At 39.6% G+C, this 22138-nt stretch overlaps 1 protein-coding gene across 5 annotated transcripts in view; it reads left to right on the top strand.

Annotated features, from left to right (window-relative positions):
- Window positions 1-21110, top strand: part of dock11 (dedicator of cytokinesis 11) — a 132599-nt gene extending 111489 nt beyond the window's left edge. For 2 of the 5 annotated variants that reach the window (XM_062963910.1, XM_062963912.1), the window contains 5 exons: window positions 5275-5465; window positions 9330-9430; window positions 11539-11677; window positions 20408-20426; window positions 20533-21110. In XM_062963910.1, the coding sequence (XP_062819980.1) occupies window positions 5275-5465; window positions 9330-9430; window positions 11539-11677; window positions 20408-20426; window positions 20533-20645 (563 nt within the window). In that variant the 3' untranslated portion in view covers window positions 20646-21110. The remainder of the gene's footprint in view (window positions 1-5274; window positions 5466-9329; window positions 9431-11538; window positions 11678-20407; window positions 20427-20532) is intronic. The other 3 variants (XM_062963911.1, XM_062963913.1, XM_062963914.1) reach the window with 2 other exon arrangements.
- The last annotated feature ends 1028 nt before the right edge of the window (window positions 21111-22138 follow it).

Raw genomic sequence — 22138 nt, forward strand, 5'->3', positions numbered from 1 at the left:
GACACCTCCAAGGTCATGTGGCCAGCATGACTGCATGGAGCGCCGTTACCTTCCTGCCGGAGCGGTACCTATTGATCTACTCACATTGGCATGTTTTCGAACTGCTAGGTTGGCAGAAGCTGGAGCTGACAGCGGGCGCTCACTCCGCTCCTGGGATTTGAACCTGGGACCTTTCGGTCTGCAAGTTCAGCAGCTCAGTGCTTTAACACAGTGCGCCACCGGAGGCTCCATGATACATAATACAATTATAATGTATAAAAAACCGCAACGTTTAAAAGTTGGCATTATACTAGATTTGCTTTGATCAGAAGCTGGCCACTTGGAGCCTCTGGTGTCTCTCTAAAAAGATCTTCCATTGTGCATGTGGCAGAGCTCAGGCTGCATTGCAGTTAGTGGCCTGTGGTTTGCTCTTCTCCACACTCGCATGCCGTGGACTCCACTTTGTAGCCCCATTTCTGAAGATTTGCTCTGCATCTTGTGGTGCCAGAGCACATTGTGCCACCATGGACCATGCAATCTCCCATTACACCTTCCAAGTTGCTCAGTCTTCTGTGTGCCCAGGAGGGAATCTCTCATCTGGTCTCAGCCATGGATTGAGGTTCCAGGTTTCAGCCTGCCACTTTTGGACTCTTGCTTGCTGAGGTGTTCCTGCAAGTATCTCTGTAGATCTTAGAAAGCTGTTTCTTGATTTAAGACATTGGCATGCTGGCTGATATCCGAACAGAGGATGGATTGGAGATGTCACTGCCTTGGTCCTTTCATTATTTATTTATTTATTTTTTTATTTACAGCATTTATATTCCGCCCTTCTCACCCCGAAGGGGACTCAGGGCGGATCACATTACACATATAGGCAAACATTCAATGCCTTTTAACATAGAACAAAGACAAACAAACATAGGCTCCGAGCGGCCGCAAACTCATGACCTCCTGGTCAGAGTGATTCATTGCAGTTAATTGCAGCTGGCTTGCTCTCCCGCCTGTGCCACAGCCCAGGCCCATTACTGGCTGCTATTTCCTGATGGATGGTGCAATGCCGGCTAAATAGTATATTTTATCCAGCAGTATCAGTAATAGACATATTGTAATAATGCAACATGTCTCATTAAGAGCCACATCCACTGTTTTAACGTGGTGAGATGTGTTCCACACTGGGCATGCGTACTCAGCAGCAGAATAGTAAAGCGCAAGGGCAGATGTTTTCACTGTATCTGGTTGTGATCCCCAGGTTGTGCCAGTCAGCTTTTGTGTGATATTGTTTCTAAGGTAAAGGTAAAGGTTTCCCCTGATGTTAAGTCCAGTCGTGTCCGACTCTGGGGGTTGGTGCTCATCTCCATTTCTAAGCCAAAGAGCCGGCGTTGTCCGTAGACACCTCCAAGGTCATGTGGCCAATGGCATGACTGCATGGAACGCCGTTACCTTCCCGCCGGAGGAGTACCTATTGATCTACTCACATTTGCATGTTTTTGAACTGCTAGGTTGGCAGAAGCTGGGGCTAACAGCGGGTGCTCACTCCGCTCCCTGGATTTGAACCTGGGACCTTTCGGTCTGCAAGTTCAACTGTCAAGGACAGAACGCCACAAGATTCAAAGTAACAGAGTTTATTAGATTACAGAACTCAAAAATGCCCGTAAAACACAAGGGCCAGGCAATTTTTGCCTTTAGGAGCAAAAAGGGACAAAAGTAAATGTTCAAAAGATAAACCGGATTAAACCGGAGTTTAATCCGGGTAAAAACAAACTGCTTTCTTCAGCCTGGGTATAAACAAAACGAAAGCCAAGAAACAAAAGATACAAGGAATGCAACTAATTGGCAGCAGATTCCTCTCTGCTGCCAACACTGTTTAGAGTAACTTGCGTCGCTCCCACACACACACACAGCAGACAGGATCTCCAACACGAGCAGACGCAGCCAGGGATTTTAGCAGTAGAGTAGACCAGTTCCGTTCCGTAGATCAAAGCCAGAAGCAGACGTTTGTAGTTTTTCCAAGTCCAAGAAGGGGGGAAGACAAGCCGTGGTCAGTTCAGTCCGAGTTCTCAAAGCAGGAGATGGCGTCCGTCAAGAAGACGACGGAAGGTCAAGGTCTCAGCACAGGAAAGCACACAAGTCTTCAGGGAAGCGTCCCACACACACACACGAATCCCAAGCGTTTGCCCAGATTACCTTGCCCGACGCAATTTGCAATTGCTCCCAAGCCCCATTTTATGCCAGTTACAAATCTTCATCACTGTCAGCTGTCCTCCTTAACCCGGGCGTTTCCTCATCACTTTCCTCGTCAGAGCTGGAACACCTCTGACTACGCCCAACAGCATCTCCAGCTGTGGATCCCGTCCCATCCCTCCAGCTAAGCCATGGGTCTAATCCTGAAGGTCCCCATTCATCTTCTGTCCCATCATGGCCAGTGGCCCCCAATTCCTCCCTTACCCGAGTCCAATCCATCTCATCCTCCTCTGAGCTAACCAGCCCCTCCTCCATTCTTTCCGTAAACCCTTCGAAAGACTCTTCGTCAGATGGTGCTGCAAATATGTCTCGCAGTCTTTTTCTCTCTCGCTCCTCGAGAGTATCTGACTCTCGAGGAGTCTTACGCCCACGCCTGTCAGTAACAGAGCCACGAGGCTCAATCATAACATCAACAGCTCAGCGCTTTAACACACTGAGCCACAGGAGGCTCCATATTGTTTCTAGTGCCCACTTTTTGCTTGATATTCAAGCAGTGCTTCTTCCAAAAGGCCTTTGATGATTAATTGTTGTGGGTTTGATTTATCTGCCCATTCTACAATAGCTCCATCGTTGATGCTTTTGCCATTATTACATTGCACTTTATTGTCCATTTTAGCTGTGAAATGACTTCTCCCCATTTTGGAATATTCTGCACTTTGGCCTAGATCTGTGTATTAGTCTCCGGTTTTTAACATTTTATGCTGTATGTTGATTTTAATGACTGTTTTATTGATGCTGATGTTTTTATTGTTGGGGTATTTGTTTTAGTGTTTTGTTGTTGTTATTATATTTTTGTATCGGGCAAGGCCCCCATGTAAGCCGCCCCGAGTCCCTTCGGGGAGATGGGGCGGGGTATAAAAATAAAGTTATTATTATTATCATTATTATTATCATTATTATTATTGTAAGTCAGAGTACGGTCCAGGGTAACTCCCAGGTATTTGAGTATGCTGTGATTCTCCAGTGGGATTCCTTCCCAGGCAATCCTCAGAGCTCGAGATGCTTGTCTGTTCTTAACATGAAAAGCAAACATCTGTGTTTTAGATGGATTAGGGATCAGCTGGTTTTCCCTGTAATAGGCAGTAAGAGCATCTAAAGTTCAGAGGGCTTCTGTTCAACCATTTCAAAGCTCTCTGCTTGAGCTGTGATGGCACAATCAGCAGCATAGATTAAACTCTGTTCCTTCTGGCAATGACTGGTCATTTGTGTAAATTCACAGAGCAAGCACACTCCCCAGAGGCAGGCTATTCTTCTGTTTTCGCCATCTGCTTCTCTGACCCTGGAACTCAACAAAAAAAAAATCTAAATGTCTTGAAAACCAATGGAAAGGCCCAGTTTTAATCATTTGGCTTGGGATATTTTGCACAAGGTGTTTTGTACTTGGGATTTTATTTTTTTGAGAAAGACAAAGGCCAATGATGGGAGGTCAACGACTAAGGAGGATGATTTTGGGTCATTGCTTTGATGAGTTTCCTTGTGATCGGTGCTGCAATATTCCCATAAAGTAGAGCTCACTCACAAAATGATGAATGCTACAAAAATTTCATCTGTTGGATCTGCTACGTCGTCCAAACGCCTAGCTTTTATGACTGCTTTTCAACATTTCCATGCTGTTTTTCATTTCTGCTGCTGGCTGCTGTTGTGTTTCTTACTAGAAACCATACGGCATAAATCCACGGCCACACCCTATAACAGTGATGGCCAACCTATGACACGCGTGTCAGCACTGACACGCCTAGCCATTTTTGCTGACACGCTGCCACATGCAGTTTGATTGGATGACTAATGTCTTTTGTGGCCAAATTTGGTGTGATTTGGTCCAGTGGTTTTGTTATTTACTCCATGGGAATTATGCACATTACACACACACACACACATATAAAATCATTCTATTATTCTATTATTATTGTAGTATATTATTATATTATTACTATTATATTATTATTATATTATTCATTATTCATGACTACATTGAAACTACAATGGAGACAAATCAGCATGAAAACTGTTAAGAGATACCATAGATCAGGGGTCCCCAAACTAAGGCCCGGGGGCCGGATGCGGCCCTCCGAAGTCATTTACCTGGCCCCTGCCCTCAGTTTTATAATATTATATTTTATATCATTTTTAATAATATAATAAATTGTATAAACATATAATATTGATAATAATATTATGTTATACAATACTAATAATAATACCATATAATAATATTAATTATATGTTATATATTACATATAATATTACAGTATAGTGGTATAGTTCAATATAATAATATATAATGCTAATATTGTGCTATGCTAATGATATAATATATTGTATGTACATACAGCTGCTCTGAGTCCCCTTCGGGGTGAGAAGGGCAGGATATAAATGTAATAAATAAATGTAGTAAAGGAATAAATAAATAAATTTAGACTTAGGCTCGCTCAAAGTCTGAAATGACTTAAAGGCACACAACAACAACAACAATCCTAATTAACTTGACTATCTCATTGGCCAGAAGCAGGCCCACACTTCCCATTGAAATCCTGATAGTTTTATGTTGGTTATAGTTGTTTTCATTTTTAAATATTGTATTGCCCTTTCATTGTTATTGTTGTTGTTTTGCACTACAAATAAGACATGTGCAGTGTGCACAGGAATTTGTTCGGGTTTTTTTTTCAAATGATAATTCGGCCCCTCCACAGTCTGAAAGATTGTGGACCGGCCCTCTGCTGAAAAAGTTTGAGGACCCCTGCCATAGATTGTTGTACATGGAAATAATGGTAGCAAATATTTTTTGATTTATTAAATACAGTTATATATTACAATTATATATTTTTGTTATTTAAATTATATATATTGTGAAATTATGGTCTTTTTTTCTCTCGAAGTGACACACCACCCAAGTCATGCTAGGTTTTTTTGGTGAATTTTGACATACCAAGCGCAAAAGGTTGCCCATCATTGCCCTATACAATAGTAATAGGAATAAACTCACAAATGAATCAACCAGGCGATTGTGCAGGAAGCTCATTGAGATGTTCGGTCAACCTGTTCTCCTCTCGCCAGCCGCCAGCTCGTTCCCGTATGTCAAAAAGAGGATTCCCGTCAGTTACGAGCAACAGGTCAACCTGAAGCCTATCGATGTGGCAACTGATGAAATCAAAGCCAAAACAGAGGAGTTGCAGCAACTGTGTTCGTCGCCCGACGTGGACATGATCCAACTCCAGCTGAAACTTCAGGGCTCTGTTTCTGTGCAGGTGAGCATCACAAATCACATTTTTTATTATTATTATTATTATTATTATTATTATTATTATTATTATTATTATTTTATTATGACATAGCAAACAAGATAGATATGCTGGATTTCGTATCACAAAATCACAAGTCGAACACTTCCCAAGTGTCTAGGACTGTGTGATGTATTTTCAGATGATGCGCTCAGATCCCAGCAGGGTGGCCTTTTGCAGGTGGCAGATCGTAATTTTGTCCATGTCTATTGTTTCCAAATGCCGGCTGAGATCTTTTGGCACGGCACTCAGTGTGCCCATCACCACCGGGACCACCTGCACTGGTTTCTGCCAGAGTCTTTGAAGTTCAATCTTGAGGTCCTGAGAGCGGCTGAGTTTTTCCTGTTGTTTTTCGTCAATGCGACTGTCACCTGGGATGGCGACATCAATGATCCAAACCTTTTTCTTTTACACAACTATGATGTCTGATGTGTTGTGTTCCAGAACTTTGTCAGTCTGGATTCGGAAGTCCCACAGTATCTTTGCGTGCTCATTTTCCAATACTTTTGCAGGTTTGTGATCCCACCAGTTCTTTGCTGCTGGGAGGTGGTACTTGAGGCATAAGTTCCAATGAATCATTTGGGCCACATAGTTGTGCCTCTGTTTGTAGTCTGTCTGTGCGATTTTCTTACAGCAGCTGAGGATATGATCAATGGTTTTGTCAGTTTCCTTGCACAGTCTGCATTTTGGGTCATCAGCTGATTTTTCTATCTTGGCCTTGATTGCCTTTGTCCTGATGTCTTGCTCCTGGGCTGCAAGGATCAGGCCTTCTGTCTCCTTCTTCAGGGTCCCATTCTTCTTTTATAAGAGATTCAAAACATGGGAGTGGACTTTAATTGTTCCTGTTGTTGTTGTTGTGTTGTTGAAGGCTTTCATGTCCGGAATCACTGGGTTGCTGTGAGTTTTCCGGACTGTATGGCCATGTTCCAGAAGCATTTTCTCCTGACGTTTCGCCCACATCTATGGCAGGCTTCCAAAATACCAAAATAGAATTAGTCATACAATTATTTGGAAAAAAAAGTGGTTTGAAATCACACTAAATGAGCAAAAGCAATTGGAACCTCATTTACTTGTGCTCAAAAACATTCTGTCTTAAAAGCCTGCCTGGATCAAAAGGTTTTTGTTTTCCTATATTGGGAATAAATAAAGCACTTGAGCGAAGGCAAATTTGCTTTCTGGAAAATCATTAACCAAGCAGGTGGACGTTTCAGTTCTTTCTATCTGCTAGAGTTATAAACAATGCAATGAGACATTTTTGACATTTTTTCCCCTGCAATGAGAAAGGTGCAAAATAGTTCAGACTAAAATCTGGAATGGATCCACCTCTCCGCTGATATCTCTCTACTTCATTCCTCACTCATTGACGTCTCGAAGGAATTTTTGCTATTTTCTTCCCTGCTGCAAGAAATCCACTTGCCTAGTTTCCAACAGACTTCACAACCTCTGAGGATGCCTTTCATTGATATGGGTGAAATGTCAGGAGAGAATGCTTCTGGAACATGGCCATACAGCCCCGAAAACTCATAGCAACCCAGTGATTCGACTTATTATTATTATTATTATTATTATTATTATTATTATTATTATTATATTTAATAGACCTAGCAAAATGAAAAACAAGACAATTCAAAAACCTAAAACCATATAAATACAGAAATAGAATTCAATATAGAACTATTAAAAATAGATAGCTAAAGCCATTTAAATTCATCGGAAAAAAAAAACCCTATTAGTCTTGAACTGCAAAAATCCTCCCCATCCTAGCATTCAAGGAACACAATTTTTGACCTTTTTCCAAATGCTCTCCGAGAGACACACAAAGGTTTTCATCACACTTTTTGCTTCGTTTGACCCCAAATAGGCTATTATTTTTGTTACCAACAGGAAATGGCCGAATAGTTGCGTCTAGTCCACTTCTTGCTATGTTTTGCTTTTTAAATGTCCTCTCCTTGACCTAAAAGAGCTTGAGGTAGTCCTCAAAATCTACGATGACTTCAAGTATATTTTATATGTTTTGACTCTTCTAATACTATTATATAGTATATATTGTTTTGTTGTTGTATATTTTAGGGCAAATATGTTTTGACTCTTCTATTATTATTATAGTCTATTATAGTCTATATTGTTGTTGTTATTTAATTGTTGGGGGTTTTTTTGTTGTGCCAGCTGTCAGCTCTAGTTTGTAGTGCGGTTTTCTTGTACTGGTTTTTTGTCTGCTGTGCTTTGAGGAGTTTCTGATTTTTAACTTCAATCAATCCCAGTAGGGTGGCCTTTTGCAGTTGCAATTATACTATTGTATTATTATTATTATTATTATTATTATTATTATTATTACCCCTGACATTCTACAAATGAAAAACAGGACACTTGCGAACAAACAAAATCAGATTGCAGTCAAGATGGTGACACTTAGGAACGAGGAAGAACACAAAAGCTAGGGAAGGATGCAGCAGTTTGCTTTTGCTTGACTCGACTGGGAAGGGCAAAATTCCATCTCCTGATATAATAATATATAATAATGATATAATAATATATAATAATATTATATTATACTAGTATTATAATATATTGTATATGCATGTAATATTAATAATAATATTACGATGTAATACAATGTAATAATAATTATAATTCACTGTTATAATTGTATATTTATATTACATGCAATATTACTAATAATATTGCAATATAGTCGTATAATATAATATACTAGCTGTGCCCGGCCACGCGTTGCTGTGGCAAAGTCTGGTGGTATGGGAAATAAAGTATTGAGGAATAGGTGGTAGTTAAGGTAAAGGGTAAAGGTTTTCCCTGACATTAAGTGCAGTCGTGTCTGAGTCGGGGGGTTGGTGCTCATCTCCATTTCTAAGCCGAAGAGCCGGCGTTGTCCATAGACTCCTCCAAGGTCATGTGGGATGACTGCATGGAGCGGCAGCAATTGGATAAAAACAAATTAGATAATCTGTGGAAGAGGCCTAAGAGAGGCCTAAATCTGCCTGTCTCCTCGGCTGGGTTGGTTGCTAGGAGACCAAGTGGGCAGAGATTAGCCCTGTAACTGGCAGCAATTGGATAAAAACAATTATTCCTCTCCCTCTAATTAGGACTTTATTTTTTTTTCTTTTTGTTGTATCAACCTAGAGGCATAGATGATGGGTTGTGTTGTCAAATTTCGAGGTTGGGGGGCCTGTAGTTTTGTTGTTTTGTTGGTCGCCGTGATACCATCAGTCATTTATATATATAGATTGTATGTATATATACTTGTAAACCATCGTGAGTCCCCTTCGGGGTGAAAAGGACGGGATATAACTGTTGCAAATAAATAAATAAATACATAAATAAATAATGAGTGTTTTGGACTTGGAACTTCATTGAAGCAATGGAAGGAAGCCGGAGAAGGGAAAGGAGGGAAGGGGAGAGAGAAGCTGAAAGACAACAGAAAATTCATTGGAATTCTGTTGTCGAGAGTTTTCATGGCCAGAATCACTGGATTGCTGTGAGTTTTCGGGGCTGTATGGCCATGTTCCAGAAGCATTCTCTCCTGACGTTTCGCCTACATCTTTGGCAGGCAACCTCGGAGGTTGTGGAGTCTGTTGGAAAGTAGGCAAGTGAGGTTTATATATCTGTGGAATAATGACCAGTGTGGGAGAAAGAACTCTTGTCTGTGAATGTTGCAATTGGCCACCTTGGTTAGCCTGGAAAACTCACAACTGTTCACAACAAATCAGGAGAGAATGGTCTCGGAGAGCCCAAAAATCAGTAGTCACTCTTTGGCCACTCTTTTGCTCTCTCTTCCTTGGCTGGATAAATATTGTTGTCTCTTCCATTCTTTAGGTCAATGCTGGCCCCTTGGCGTACGCCCGGGCCTTCCTCGATGACAAGCATTCCTGCAAATATCCCACCAAGAAGGTGACCGAGTTGAAAGAGATGTTCCGGTAAGTTTAGTATTCCTTCTTATTCCTTCTTCATGGGATTTTGTTCTCTCTGGTCTTCTCCAGTGGTGGCCATTGAGGTCATATATAATTTTTATTGTGGTTTTTCAAGAATACACAGTGAAAGAGTGAGAACAAGTTTTTAAAGGAAAGTCGCTTCTGGAGTGAGAGAATTGGCCATCTGCAAGGACGTTGCCCAGGGGACACCCGGATGTTTGAGGTTTTTATCATCCTTGCGGGAGGCTTCTCTCATGTCCCCGCATGGAGCTGGAGCTGATAGAGGGAGCTCATCCACGCTCTTCCCGGGTGGGATTCAAACCTGGCAGCTTTCAGATCAGCAACCCAACCTTCAAGTCACAAGGCTTTAATCCACTACGCCACGTGGGGCCCCAGGTCTTCTATACATGGATGAAATAGTTGATGATTTGCATCCCGAATATTGCATCTACACTGTGAAATTAATGCAGTTTGATACCTCTTTAACTGCCATGGTGGCACAGTGTGTTAAAGCGCTGAGCTGCTGAACTTGCAGACCGAAAGGTCCCAGGTTCAAATCCCGGGAGCGGAATGAGCGCCTGCGGTTAGCCCCAGCTCCTGCCAACCTAGCAGTTTGAAAACATGCAAATGTGAGTAGATCAATAGGTACCGCTCCGGCGGGAAGGTAACGGTGCTCCTTGAAAACACGCAAATGCGAGTAGATCAATAGGTACCGCTCCGGCGGGAAGGTAACGGTGCTCCTTGAAAACACGCAAATGCGAGTAGATCAATAGGTACCACTCCGGCGGGAAGGTAACGGTGCTCCTTGAAAACATGCAAATGCGAGTAGATCAATAGGTACCACTCCGGCGGGAAGGTAACGGCGCTCCTTGAAAACATGCAAATGCGAGTAGATCAATAGGTACCGCTCCGGCGGGAAGGTAACGGCGCTCCTTGAAAACATGCAAATGCGAGTAGATCAATAGGTACCGCTCCGGCGGGAAGGTAACGGTGCTCCTTGAAAACATGCAAATGCGAGTAGATCAATAGGTTCCTCTCCAAGCGGGAAGGTAACGGTGCTCCTTGAAAACATGCAAATGCGAGTAGATCAATAGGTACCACTCCGGCGGGAAGGTAACGGTGCTCCTTAAAAACATGCAAATGCGAGTAGATGAATAGGTACCTCTCCGGCGGGAAGGTAACGGTGCTCCTTGAAAACATGCAAATGCGAGTAGATCAATAGGTACCACTCCGGCGGGAAGGTAATGGCGCTCCATGTAGTCATGCCGGCCACATGACCTTGGAGGTGTCTACGGACAACGCCGGCTCTTTGGCTTAGAAATGGAGATGACCACCAACCGGTCACGACTGGACTTAACATCAGGGGAAACCTTTACCTGAATAATATGGGATTGTGAGAGTTGTAGTTTCACTAGGCCGTTAGCCTTCCCTGGCGAAGAGTGCAAACGGCAACTCCCAGGACTCCGTTGCAGTTGAAGTGTATCGTGTCTTGAACTGGATTAAATCTAATAGTGTGGAGTGAATGGGTGGCCCACAATGCCCTGCCTCATGTACGGAGGAGGAGTTGTTTAAAGCTACAGACAATGCGGTTGCTGTTGCCCGCTTTTGGTCCCAAACTATTTAGTTGCTTGAGATTTCTTTTTTATTATTATTATTATATCCATTATTTGAAATGTATTTGTTGTACAATGCTTTTGACATGAAATGAATATAAAAATGGGTGGCTGGATCCAAAGTATTACAGGGCCAAGGCGCTATAACTCCCTTCTTTACCTATTAAGCAGTAGACCCTCTGGATTGTTTTTAGGATTCATTCAGCACTTTAAGTATTACACTTGCTGTATAATTATCCCTCCCTGATAACTTGATATTGCTTTGCACCTTGGCCTGGATCTTTTGACCCAAATCGGGATTTTAATATTATTGTGTATATTGACTTTTATGACTGTTTTTAATCATGTTGAAGTTTTACTGCTCGGTTTAATGTTTTATCTGATTTGTGCTGTCGTGTCTGGGCATGGCCCCATGTAAGCCGCCCCGAGTCCCTCCGGGGAGATGGGGCGGGATATAAGAATAAAATTATTATTATTATTATTATTCTGCCCATTTGCCAGGAGGTTCATCCAGGTCTGTGGGGTGGCCCTGGGGCTGAACGAACGGCTGATCAAAGAGGACCAGGCCGAGTACCATGAAGAGCTCAAGTCCAACTTCAGGGACATGGCCAAGGAGCTTTCGGATATCATCCACGAACAGGTAAACAGACGCTATGTCTCTCCAAACATTCCCTGGAAAAAGGCTCAGAGGCCCTTGACCCTGCCTGTTTTTCAAAGAGAGCTCTCCAGGCAACACAGATAATACTCCAGCGTTACTTTGGCTAAATAGAAGGCCTTCCAGGGAGGGACCAAACTACACATCCCATTCATTTGACCACTTAACCCAGGGGTCCCCAAACTAAGGCCTGTGGGCTGGATCATTCACCTGGCCCTCTCAAATCATTTACCTGGCCCCCGCACTCAGTTTTATAATATAATCTCTATATATAAAAGAGTGATGGCATCACGGCAGCGGACAAAACAACAAAAGTAAACACCCCACAACCTCGAAAATTGACATCACAACCCCTCATCCATGCCTCTAGGTTGATACAACAAAAAGAAAAGAAAAATAAAGTCCTAATTAGAGGGAGATGAATCATTGTTTTTATCCAATTGCTGCCAGTTAGAAGGCTAAGCTCCGCTCACTTGGTCTCCTAGCAACTCACTCAGCCCAGGGGACCCTTTACCTTAACTACCACCAATTTTTCAATACTTTATTTCCCATACCACCATATTTCGCCACAGCAACGCGAGGCCGGGTACAGCTAGTATTTTTATATAAGTTTTAATAATATAATATATTGTATATACAGTACAGTCTCACTTATCCAACACTCGCTTATCCAACGTTCTGGACTATCCAACGCATTTTTGTAGTCAATGTTTTCAATATATCATTATATTTTGGTGCAAAATTCATAAATACAGTAGAGTCTTGCTTATTCAAGATTCGCTTATCCAACGTTCTGGATTATCCAACGCATTTTTGTAGTCAATGTTTTCAATATATCATTATATTTTGGTGCAAAATTCATAAATACAGTAGAGTCTTGCTTATCCAAGATTCGCTTATCCAACGTTCTGGATTATCCAACGCATTTTTGTAGTCAATGTTTTCAATATATCATTATATTTTGGTGCAAAATTCATAAATACAGTAGAGTCTTGCTTATCCAAGATTCGCTTATCCAACGTTCTGGATTATCCAACGCATTTTTGTAGTCAATGTTTTCAATACATTATGATATTTTGGTGCTAAATTCATAAATACAGTAATTACTACATAGCACTACTGCGTATTGAACTACTTTTTATGTCAAATTTGTTGTATAACATGATGTTTTGGTGCTTAATTTGTAAAATCATAACCTAATTGGATGTGTAATAGGCTTTTCAAAACGTCGTCATTTGTTTTGTGTAGATGAACGGTCGAAACGAAACGATAGCACAAAGGAAACTACAGAAAAAGATTTCCACGCACATCTCTATTATCTACTTCAGTCTTTGCTCAGGGCCCACTACCCAAAATATGGGGTCTGTTGGCATCCCATGCAGACCATATAAAAGTAGAGTCTCACTTATCCAACAGGTAGATCCTTCTAGTTGAACGAGACCCTAAGGGTCATCCAGCCCATCCCCCTTAGATAGCCAGCCAGACAGACAGAGGTGGAAGAGACCCCAAAGGCCATTGAGTTCAACCCCTTTCGAAAGAAAGAAAGATGGATAGACAGACAGATAGATCGGAGAGTTGGGAGAAAGCCCAAGGGCCATTCAGTCCATTCCCCCTTAAATAAACAGACAAACAGAGGATCGAATTATAGAATCCTAGAGTTGGAAGAGGTCAAAGGAGCATCCAGTCCAACCCTCTTGATAGACAGATAGACAGACAGACAGACAGACACAGATCCTAGAATTGGAAGAAATCAAATACAGTAGAGTCTCACTTATCCAACATTCTGGATTATCCAACGCATTTTTGTAGTCAATGTTTTCAATATATCATGATATTTTGGTGCTAAATTCATAAATACAGTAATTACTACATAGCATTACTGTGTATTGAACTACTTTTTCTGCCAGATTTGTTGTATAACATTATGTTTTGGTGCTTAATTTGTAAAATCATAACTTAATTTGATGTTTAATAGGCTTCTCCTTAATCTCTCCTTATTATCCAACATATTCGCTTATCCAATGTTCTGCCGGCCCGTTTATGTTGGATAAGTGAGACTCTACTGTATAATGCTCACAGTGGTACCGAATGTCTTGGAGCCACACTGTCTCAGCCTCAAAGCCTTCAAACAGCTCTGCAAAAGGGTGACCGTAAATCATTTTACTCGAAAGCGTCCCATATAACAAAGGCTGCCCATTGATCTTTGGTTCTAACCTTTTTTCTGCAAAAGCTTGAGTTTTGCTACATGGTTGCCTTGCCTTGACTTGCACTTGCAAAAAAAAGGAGAACTTTGGGGCAGGGCTTTCTTGGAACTGTTGGTGGCTCTCTCCCTGGAAAGAAAAAGGGGAGAAAAACCAAAAGAAGGGGGATTTCTTTGCAGAAGTCAAGCCCTTCACCACGAAACGTGTTTGCCTTGCCATACTCTCTATTTCTAATCTCAAAGACTCAAGAGCCCATTACTCTGTTTTGGAGAGACTGGAGTTATAGTCCAAAATTTTCCAAAGTTTGCATATTTTGTTTGTTTGTTTGTAAAACTCAAAGCCCAGGAGCCCATTACTATGTTCCCCAAACATACTCATTTCTGATAGAGTCTCACTTATCCAACACTCGCTTATCCAACGTTCTGGATTATCCAACGCATTTTTGTAGTCAATGTTTTCAATACATCGTGATATTTTGGTGCTAAATTTGTAAATACAGTAATTACTATATAGCATTACTACGTATTAAATTACTTTTTCTGTCAATTTGTTGTAAAACATGATGTTTTGGTGTTTAATTTGTAAAATCATGACCTAATTTGATGTTTAATAGGCTTTTCCTTAATCTCTCCTTATTATCCAACATATTCGCTTATCCATGATATCATGTTATACATGATATTGTTTTGTATTATTTTTCCAGAGTAAGTAAGACTGTTGTAATAGTGGGAGCAAGGATTCTTCCGGCTTGGGAGAATCCTTTGTTGGGAAGTGTTAGCTGGCCCTGATTGTTTCCTTTCTGGAATTTCCAATTTCCCTGCTTTCTGAGTGTTGCTCTTTATTTACTGTCCTGGTTTAGACTTGTCCTTAATCCTTCCTTATTATCCAACATATTTGCTTATCCAACATTCTGCCGGCCCGTTTATGTTGGATAAGTGAGACTCTACTGTATATAGAGGAGTAGAGATATACACACAATTAACTATGTAACAAAATTTGGAAACTGTTCTGTTCCTGGGTTGAAAGTGTTATTTCCTGTTTAATTGTGCAGTCCTTACTTTGAAAGTACAGTAGAGTCTCACTTATCCAACCTTCACTTATCCAACGTTCTGTATTATCCAACACAGTTTGCCTTTTAGTAGTCTGTTTTGTAGTCAATTTTTCAATACATTGTGAAGTTTTGGTGCTAAATTTGTAAATACAGCTATTACTACATAACGTTATTGTGTATTGAACTGCTTTTTCTGTCGATTTGTTGTAAAACATGATGTTTTGGTGCTTAATTTGTAAAATCATAATGTAATTTGACATTTAATAGGCTTTTCCTTAATCTCTCCTTATTATCCAACATTTTCACTTATCCAACGTTCTGCCGGCCCGTTTATGTTGGATAAGTGAGACTCTACTGTAGTTGTTTTACTCCAGAATCTTTGTTTTTGTAGCTGTCACAAACTAGGTTGAATTGGTTGAGATTCTATAAGATTCATAGAAAAACTAGAGCAAAATATCCTGCAGGATGTCAGTACCACAAAAACAATTTTTTTTGCTGTTGAATCAACTCTTCCCATGTTTTTATGATCAAACCAATTAGGAAAGGACATTAATCACCCAGGAACAAACATCCTTCTCATCTAGAAAAACTAACTTCTGGAGTTTGCACTTTGGGAAGACCGTACAATGATCCAAAGAAGACTTCTGGATCGTGTCAAACTTTGCTCTTGTTTGGATAGTTGGGAGCTTTTGCAAGAACCAGAGCACTGATGTATAATAGATGTTCATGGCGAAGGCAATGTTATTCCTTAGCAGGCGTTTTGCTTTAACCTTTTAAAAACAAAGCTCAATTTTGCATTGATTGACTGGAGTCAGGACAGGGCAAAATGCTTTGGTTTTATATGCGCCTCTCTGCAAAGCTTAGTGGCATGACTTTTTGAAACTACAAATCCCAGAATCCGAAAGCCGTTGAGTGGTAAGGACTGCAGCCAAATGCATCCTCTTTTGCAACAATTTGAGGCCGACATTTGCAGCAAATCTTGAAATAAAGCATTTGGAAACTTTTAAGAATGAAATGGTTATGATTATACAGTAGAGTCTCACTTATCCAACACTCACTTATCCAACGTTCTGGATTATCCAGCACATTTTTGTAGTCAATGTTTTCAATATATCGTGATATTTTGGTGCTAAATTAATAAATACAGTAATTACTACATAGCATTACTGCATATTGAACTACTTTTTCCATCAAATTTGTTGTATAACATGATGTTTTGGTGCTTAATTTGTAAAATCATAACCTGATTTGATGATTAATAGGCTTTTCCTTAATCCCTCCTTATTATCCAAGATATTCACTTATCCAAACTTCTGCCGGCCCGTTTAGCTTGGATAAGTGAGACTCTACTGTAATAAGATGATTATCATGATTAGGATTTCCTTTTCGCAGGAACAAATTAGACCTAAGGTTTATTCTATGGGATCGTTTCAAATGCTACATCCTCCAGTTTTCCAGATTTGACAAGTTCCAACTCTATTGTTGTTGTTGTTGTTGTTGTTATTTCCCAATCAGTTCAGGTAAAAGCAAAGTGCTGCAGCCTCTCCTAGTTTTCCTATTATAACTAATTCATTTGTCATCTTGACCAAGGACACATTTGTGCGAGTGAAATACTGGAACTATTGTAGGAGTTGTAGTTTTACAAAGCCTTTAGAATTCTTTGTCCCCTCAAACTACAACTCCCAGGGTTCCCTAGAATTGAGCCAAGTGGGCCAACCAGCATTCATGGCAGGGATTGCTCAGGGCCTTGGCAAACTACAACTCTCAGGATCCCGTAGCATTGAGCCAAGGCAGTTCAAGTGGAGTCAATCAACATTAATGCCACAGTGTGGATGCACCCTTTGGCAGAGATTGCCAAAGACCTTGGGAAACTACAAGTCCCAGAATCCTATATCATTCAGCCTGAGTAGTTCAAGTGGTGTCAATCAACATTAATTCCACAGGGTAGATACCCCTTTGGCAGAGATTGTTAAAGACCTTGAGAAACAAGAAATCCCAGAATTCTATAGCATTGAGCCAGGAGAGTTTAGATGGGGTCAATCTATATATATAAAAGAGTGATGGCATCACGGCGACCGACAAAACAACAAAACTACAGGCCCCCCAACCTCGAAATTTGACGACACAACCCATCATCCACGGCTCTAGGTTGATACAACAAAAAGAAAAGAAAAATAAAGCCCTAATTAGAGAGAGAGGAATAATTGCTTTTATCCAATTGCTGCCAGTTAGAAGGCTAAGCTCCTCCAACGGTCTCCTAGCAACCCAATAAAAAATCATTTTATTTCATTTGGCAATATGGATAAGCACACACACATTATATAATGCTGGAGCCTCCGGTGGCCTAGGGGATAAAAGCCTCGTGACTTGAAGGTTGGGTTGCTGACCTGAAGGCTGCCAGGTTCGAATCCCACCCGGGGAGAGTGCGGATGAGCTCCCTCTATCAGCTCCAGCTCCATGCGGGGACATGAGAGAAGCCTCCCACAAGGATGGTAAAACATCAAAACATCCGGGCGTCCCCTGGGCAACGTCCTTGCAGACGGCCAATTCTCTCACTCCAGAAGCAACTCCTGTTGCTCCTGACACGAAAATAATAATAATAATAATAATAATAATAATAATAATAAAACACTAAAAAATAATTAAAAACACTAAAAAATTAATACAATAAAATACTATAGTAACAGAAAATAACTAAAAATAATACAAGAAAATAATAAAATGTAATAAATAAAAAGATAACTTACAATAAAATTAATTAAAAAATACAAATAACATCAAATAAAAATTACGCAACAATTTTTAACCAATACCACCACCACTTTGCCACAGCAACGCGTGGCCGGGCACAGCTAGTTTTATTATATTATATTATAATATAATATTATAATATATATTATATTATATTATATTATATGTTCCTATATAGATATATATAATATAATTTACAATAATATATAATATTATAATACTATTGTATATGCATATAATATTAATATTATTTTGTAATACAATATAATACTAATAATACAATATAATAATGTTAATTATATATTATATATTACATGTAATATTAATAATAATATTACAATATACTGATATAGTACAACATAGTAATTTATTGCCAGTATTGTGCTATGCTAATAATATGATATTGTATGTAAATTTAATTTGTAAGCCGCTCTGAGTCCCCTTCGGGGTGAGAAGGGCGGGATATAAATGTACCGTATATACTCGAGTATAAGCCGACCCGAATATAAGCCGAGGCACCTAATTTTACCACAAAAAAACTAGGAAAACATTGACTCCAGGGCAAGCCGAGGGTGGTAAATTTCAGAAATTAAAATAGATACCAATAAAATTACATTAATTGAGGCATCAGTAAGTTTAATGTTTTTGAATATTTACATAAAGCTCAAATTTAAGATAAGACTGTCCAACTCTGATCAAATCATTATTCTCATCATCTTCAATGTAAATGTGATGTATCCTTTTAATAATAATAGAGTAAAATAATACGTGTAATAATAAATAAATAAATAAATAAATAAATAATACAGGAAAATAATACAAGTAATAATAAATAGAGTAAAATAATAAATGCAATAACAATAATAAGATCAGAGTGAAATAATAATTGTAATAATAATAATAATAATAATAATAATAATAATAATAATAAATGGAGTAAAATAAATATAATAGTAGCAACAATAATAGAGAAAAATAATAAATGTTATACAGTAGAGTCTCGCTCATCCAACCTCCACTTATCCAACATTCTGCATTATCCAACGCAGTTGGCCTGTTAGTAGTCAATGTTTTTGTAGTCAATGTTTTCAATATATTGCGACATTTTGGTGTTAAATTCATAAATACAGTAATTACTACATTATGTTACCATGTATTGAACTGCTTTTTCTGTCAATTTGTTGTAAAACATGATGTTTTGGTGCTTAATTTGTAAAATCATAATGTGATTTAATGTTTTATAGGCTTTTCCTTAATCCCTCCTTATTATCCTTCACTTATCCAACGTTCTGCCGGCCCGTTTATGTCTGATAAGTGAGACTCTACTGTAGTAGCAACAATTACAGTAGAGTCTCACTTATCCAAGCTAAATGGGCCGGCAGAAGCTTGGATAAGCGAATATCTTGGATAATAAGGAGGGATTAAAGAAAAGCCTATTAAACCTCAAATTAGGTTATGATTTTACAAATTAAGCACCAAAAGAACATGTTATACAACAAATTTGACAGAAAAAGTAGTTCAATAGGCAGTAATGTTATGTTGTAATTACTGTATTTACGAATTTAGCACCAAAATATCACGATGTATTGAAAACATAATCCAGAACGTTGGATAAGCGAGTGTTGGATAAGTGAGACTCTACTGTAATAATAAATACAGGAAAATAATACAAGTAATAATAAATAGAGTAAAATAATAAATGCAATAATAATAATAAGATCAGGGTGAAATAATAAATGTAATAATAATAATAATTATAATAATAATTATAATAATAATTATAATAATAATTATAATAATAATAATAGGGTTGTTGTATGTCTTTCGGGCTGTGTGGCCATGTTCCAGAAGTATTCTCTCCTGACGTTTCGCCCACATCTATGGCAGGCATCCTCAGAGGTTGTGAGGTATGGAGAAACTAAGTAAGGAAAGAATATATATCTGTGTAGAGTCCAGGGTGTGGCAAGAATCCTTTGTCACTGGGAAGCCAGCATTAATATTTCAGTTAATCACCCTAATTAGCATTGGAAATATTTTGTCTCATGCCTGGGGGCATAATAATAATAATAATAATAATAATAATAATAATAATAATAATAATAATAATAATGGAGTAAAATAAATGTAATAGTAGCAACAATAATAGAGAAAAATAATAAATGTAATAGTAGCAACAATAATAGAGAAAAATAATAAATGTACCATATATTCTCAAGTATAAGCTGACCCAAATATAAGCCAACCAGGACCCTCACCCGAGTATAAGCCGAGGGGGGCTTTTTCAGTCTTAAAAAAAGGGCTGAAAAACTAGGCTTATACTCGAGTATAAGTATGTGTGTATATGTGTGTGTGTGTGTGTGTGATCTCTGAGCACATTGGTACGGAGATTTCAATGCCATAAAAAACCCAACTTTGGCTCATCTAATGCACAATCCAAAGCTCTTTATAATGGCTTCCAATGTTTGTAAATAAATAAATAGATTTTGCATTCATTCCACAGTGTGGATGCACCCTTTGAAAGAGATTGCTAGGGACCTTGGGAAACTACAACTCCCATGAGCCGAGGCAGCTCAAGTGGTATCAAACAGCATTCATTCCACAGTGTGTGTGCATTTGTAAACCTACGCATTAGGTATTTGCAAGTGCTGAGGTTGCTTAATTCTCTCTGCTTGTGTCTTTCTCTTCCTTTTCTCCCACGCTGCCTTTGCAAAGGACAGCTCTGAAGAACCAGGTTAGGTTACCTCCCTTTCTTTCCCTTTTTGTTGTTGAAAATGCGAGACACGGAGGAGACTTTGCTAATGGGGATTTTTTTTTTTCTGGGGCGTTTTCTGTTTCAGATGTACCAAGAGGACACCCTCCATGCCTCGTGGATCGACAACACTCTGCACGTGTTCTGTGCCATCAGCGGGACCTCCGGGGATGGCTACGGCTTGTTGAGATCGAGCCCTGACCTCTGAGAACGGGGCAGAACTGAAACCGACTCGCCTTCCAAACAAACTGTTGGGTCCTCGTTGCATCCAAGAGCGCATCCGCACTGTGGAATTAATGCAGTTTGAGATCATCTTAACCCAATGCTGTGGCACCCTGGAGCCGTGCTTTGGAGAGGCCCTTCTTATGCGGAGAAGGCAGAAGACCTTGCAAAACTAGCGTCCCATAGCCTTGAGCCATGCCGGTCAAAGTGGGTCTGAACTGCATTAATTCTGCAGTGTAGACGCATTCCCCAGATCTGCCCGGAGAAGTGCCTCCCCGCCTCCTTTTTATAGCATTCCTTTCTACCCATTGCATTGGTAAATAAAATATATACAAACCAACCACCATTGATCCAACCAAGCTTGGAAACGGTACCTTGTAAAGTTGTACAATGGGATATAATAAAGTGTACAAATCTTTATATATATATATATAGTAAACATAATGCAACTTGTGTTTGTTTCCATTCTGTGCCAATGTCTCTAATTTCTGCTTTTCAATGTTGTGCATAAAAGCATAAATTAGAGACACTCCCAACATCTATCTCCAGATTCCGCCATTTGCCAATAGAGTCTCACTTATCCGACACTCGCTTATCCAACATTCTGGATTATCCAACGCATTTTTTGTAGTCAATGTTTTCAATACATCGTAATATTTTGGTGCTAAATTCGTAAATACAGTAATTACTACATAGCAGAACCGGGCCGGCAGAACCTTGGATAAGCGAATATGTTGGATAATAAGGAGGGATTAAGGAAAAGCCTATTATACATCAAATTAGGTTATGATTTTACAAATTAAGCACCAAAACATCATGTTTAACAAGAAAATTGACAGTAAAAGTAGTTCAATATGCAGTAATGCTATGTAGTAGTTACTGTATTTACGAATTTAGCACCAAAATATCATGATGTATTGGAAACATTGACTACAAAAATGCGTTGGATAATCCAGAATGTTGGATAAGCGAGTGTCAGATAAGTGAGACTCTACTGTACAATGTACAATACATCAACAAACAATAACATGCACCAGTAATAGCATTTACACATTAACCAGAAAATTAATGTAGATGCACCCTTTTTGCAGAGGAATAGACTGCCTTGGAAGCTGTTGGGATCTCCATCTTCTGAGGGCTTCAAGCAGAGGTTGGGTGGGCATCTGTTAGGAATGCTTGAGTTGTGTCTTCCTCTGTGACAGAATGGGGTGGGACTAGATGACCTTTGGGATCCCTTCCAAATCTATAGAAAGAGACGGCTCTAGAGAACGGTTAACTCTCCATCTTTGGAGGTCTTTTTAAGCAGAGGTTGGGTGGGCATCTGTTAGGAATGCTTGAGTTGTGTCTTCCTCTGTGACAGAATGGGGTGGGACTAGATGACCTTTGGGATCCCTTCCAAATCTATAGAAAGAGACGGCTCTAGAGAACGGTTAACTCTCCATCTTTGGAGGTCTTTTTAAGCAGAGGTTGGG

This window comes from Anolis carolinensis, unplaced genomic scaffold (genome assembly GCF_035594765.1).
Source record: "Anolis carolinensis isolate JA03-04 unplaced genomic scaffold, rAnoCar3.1.pri scaffold_12, whole genome shotgun sequence".
NCBI classification, from domain to species: domain Eukaryota; kingdom Metazoa; phylum Chordata; class Lepidosauria; order Squamata; family Dactyloidae; genus Anolis; species Anolis carolinensis.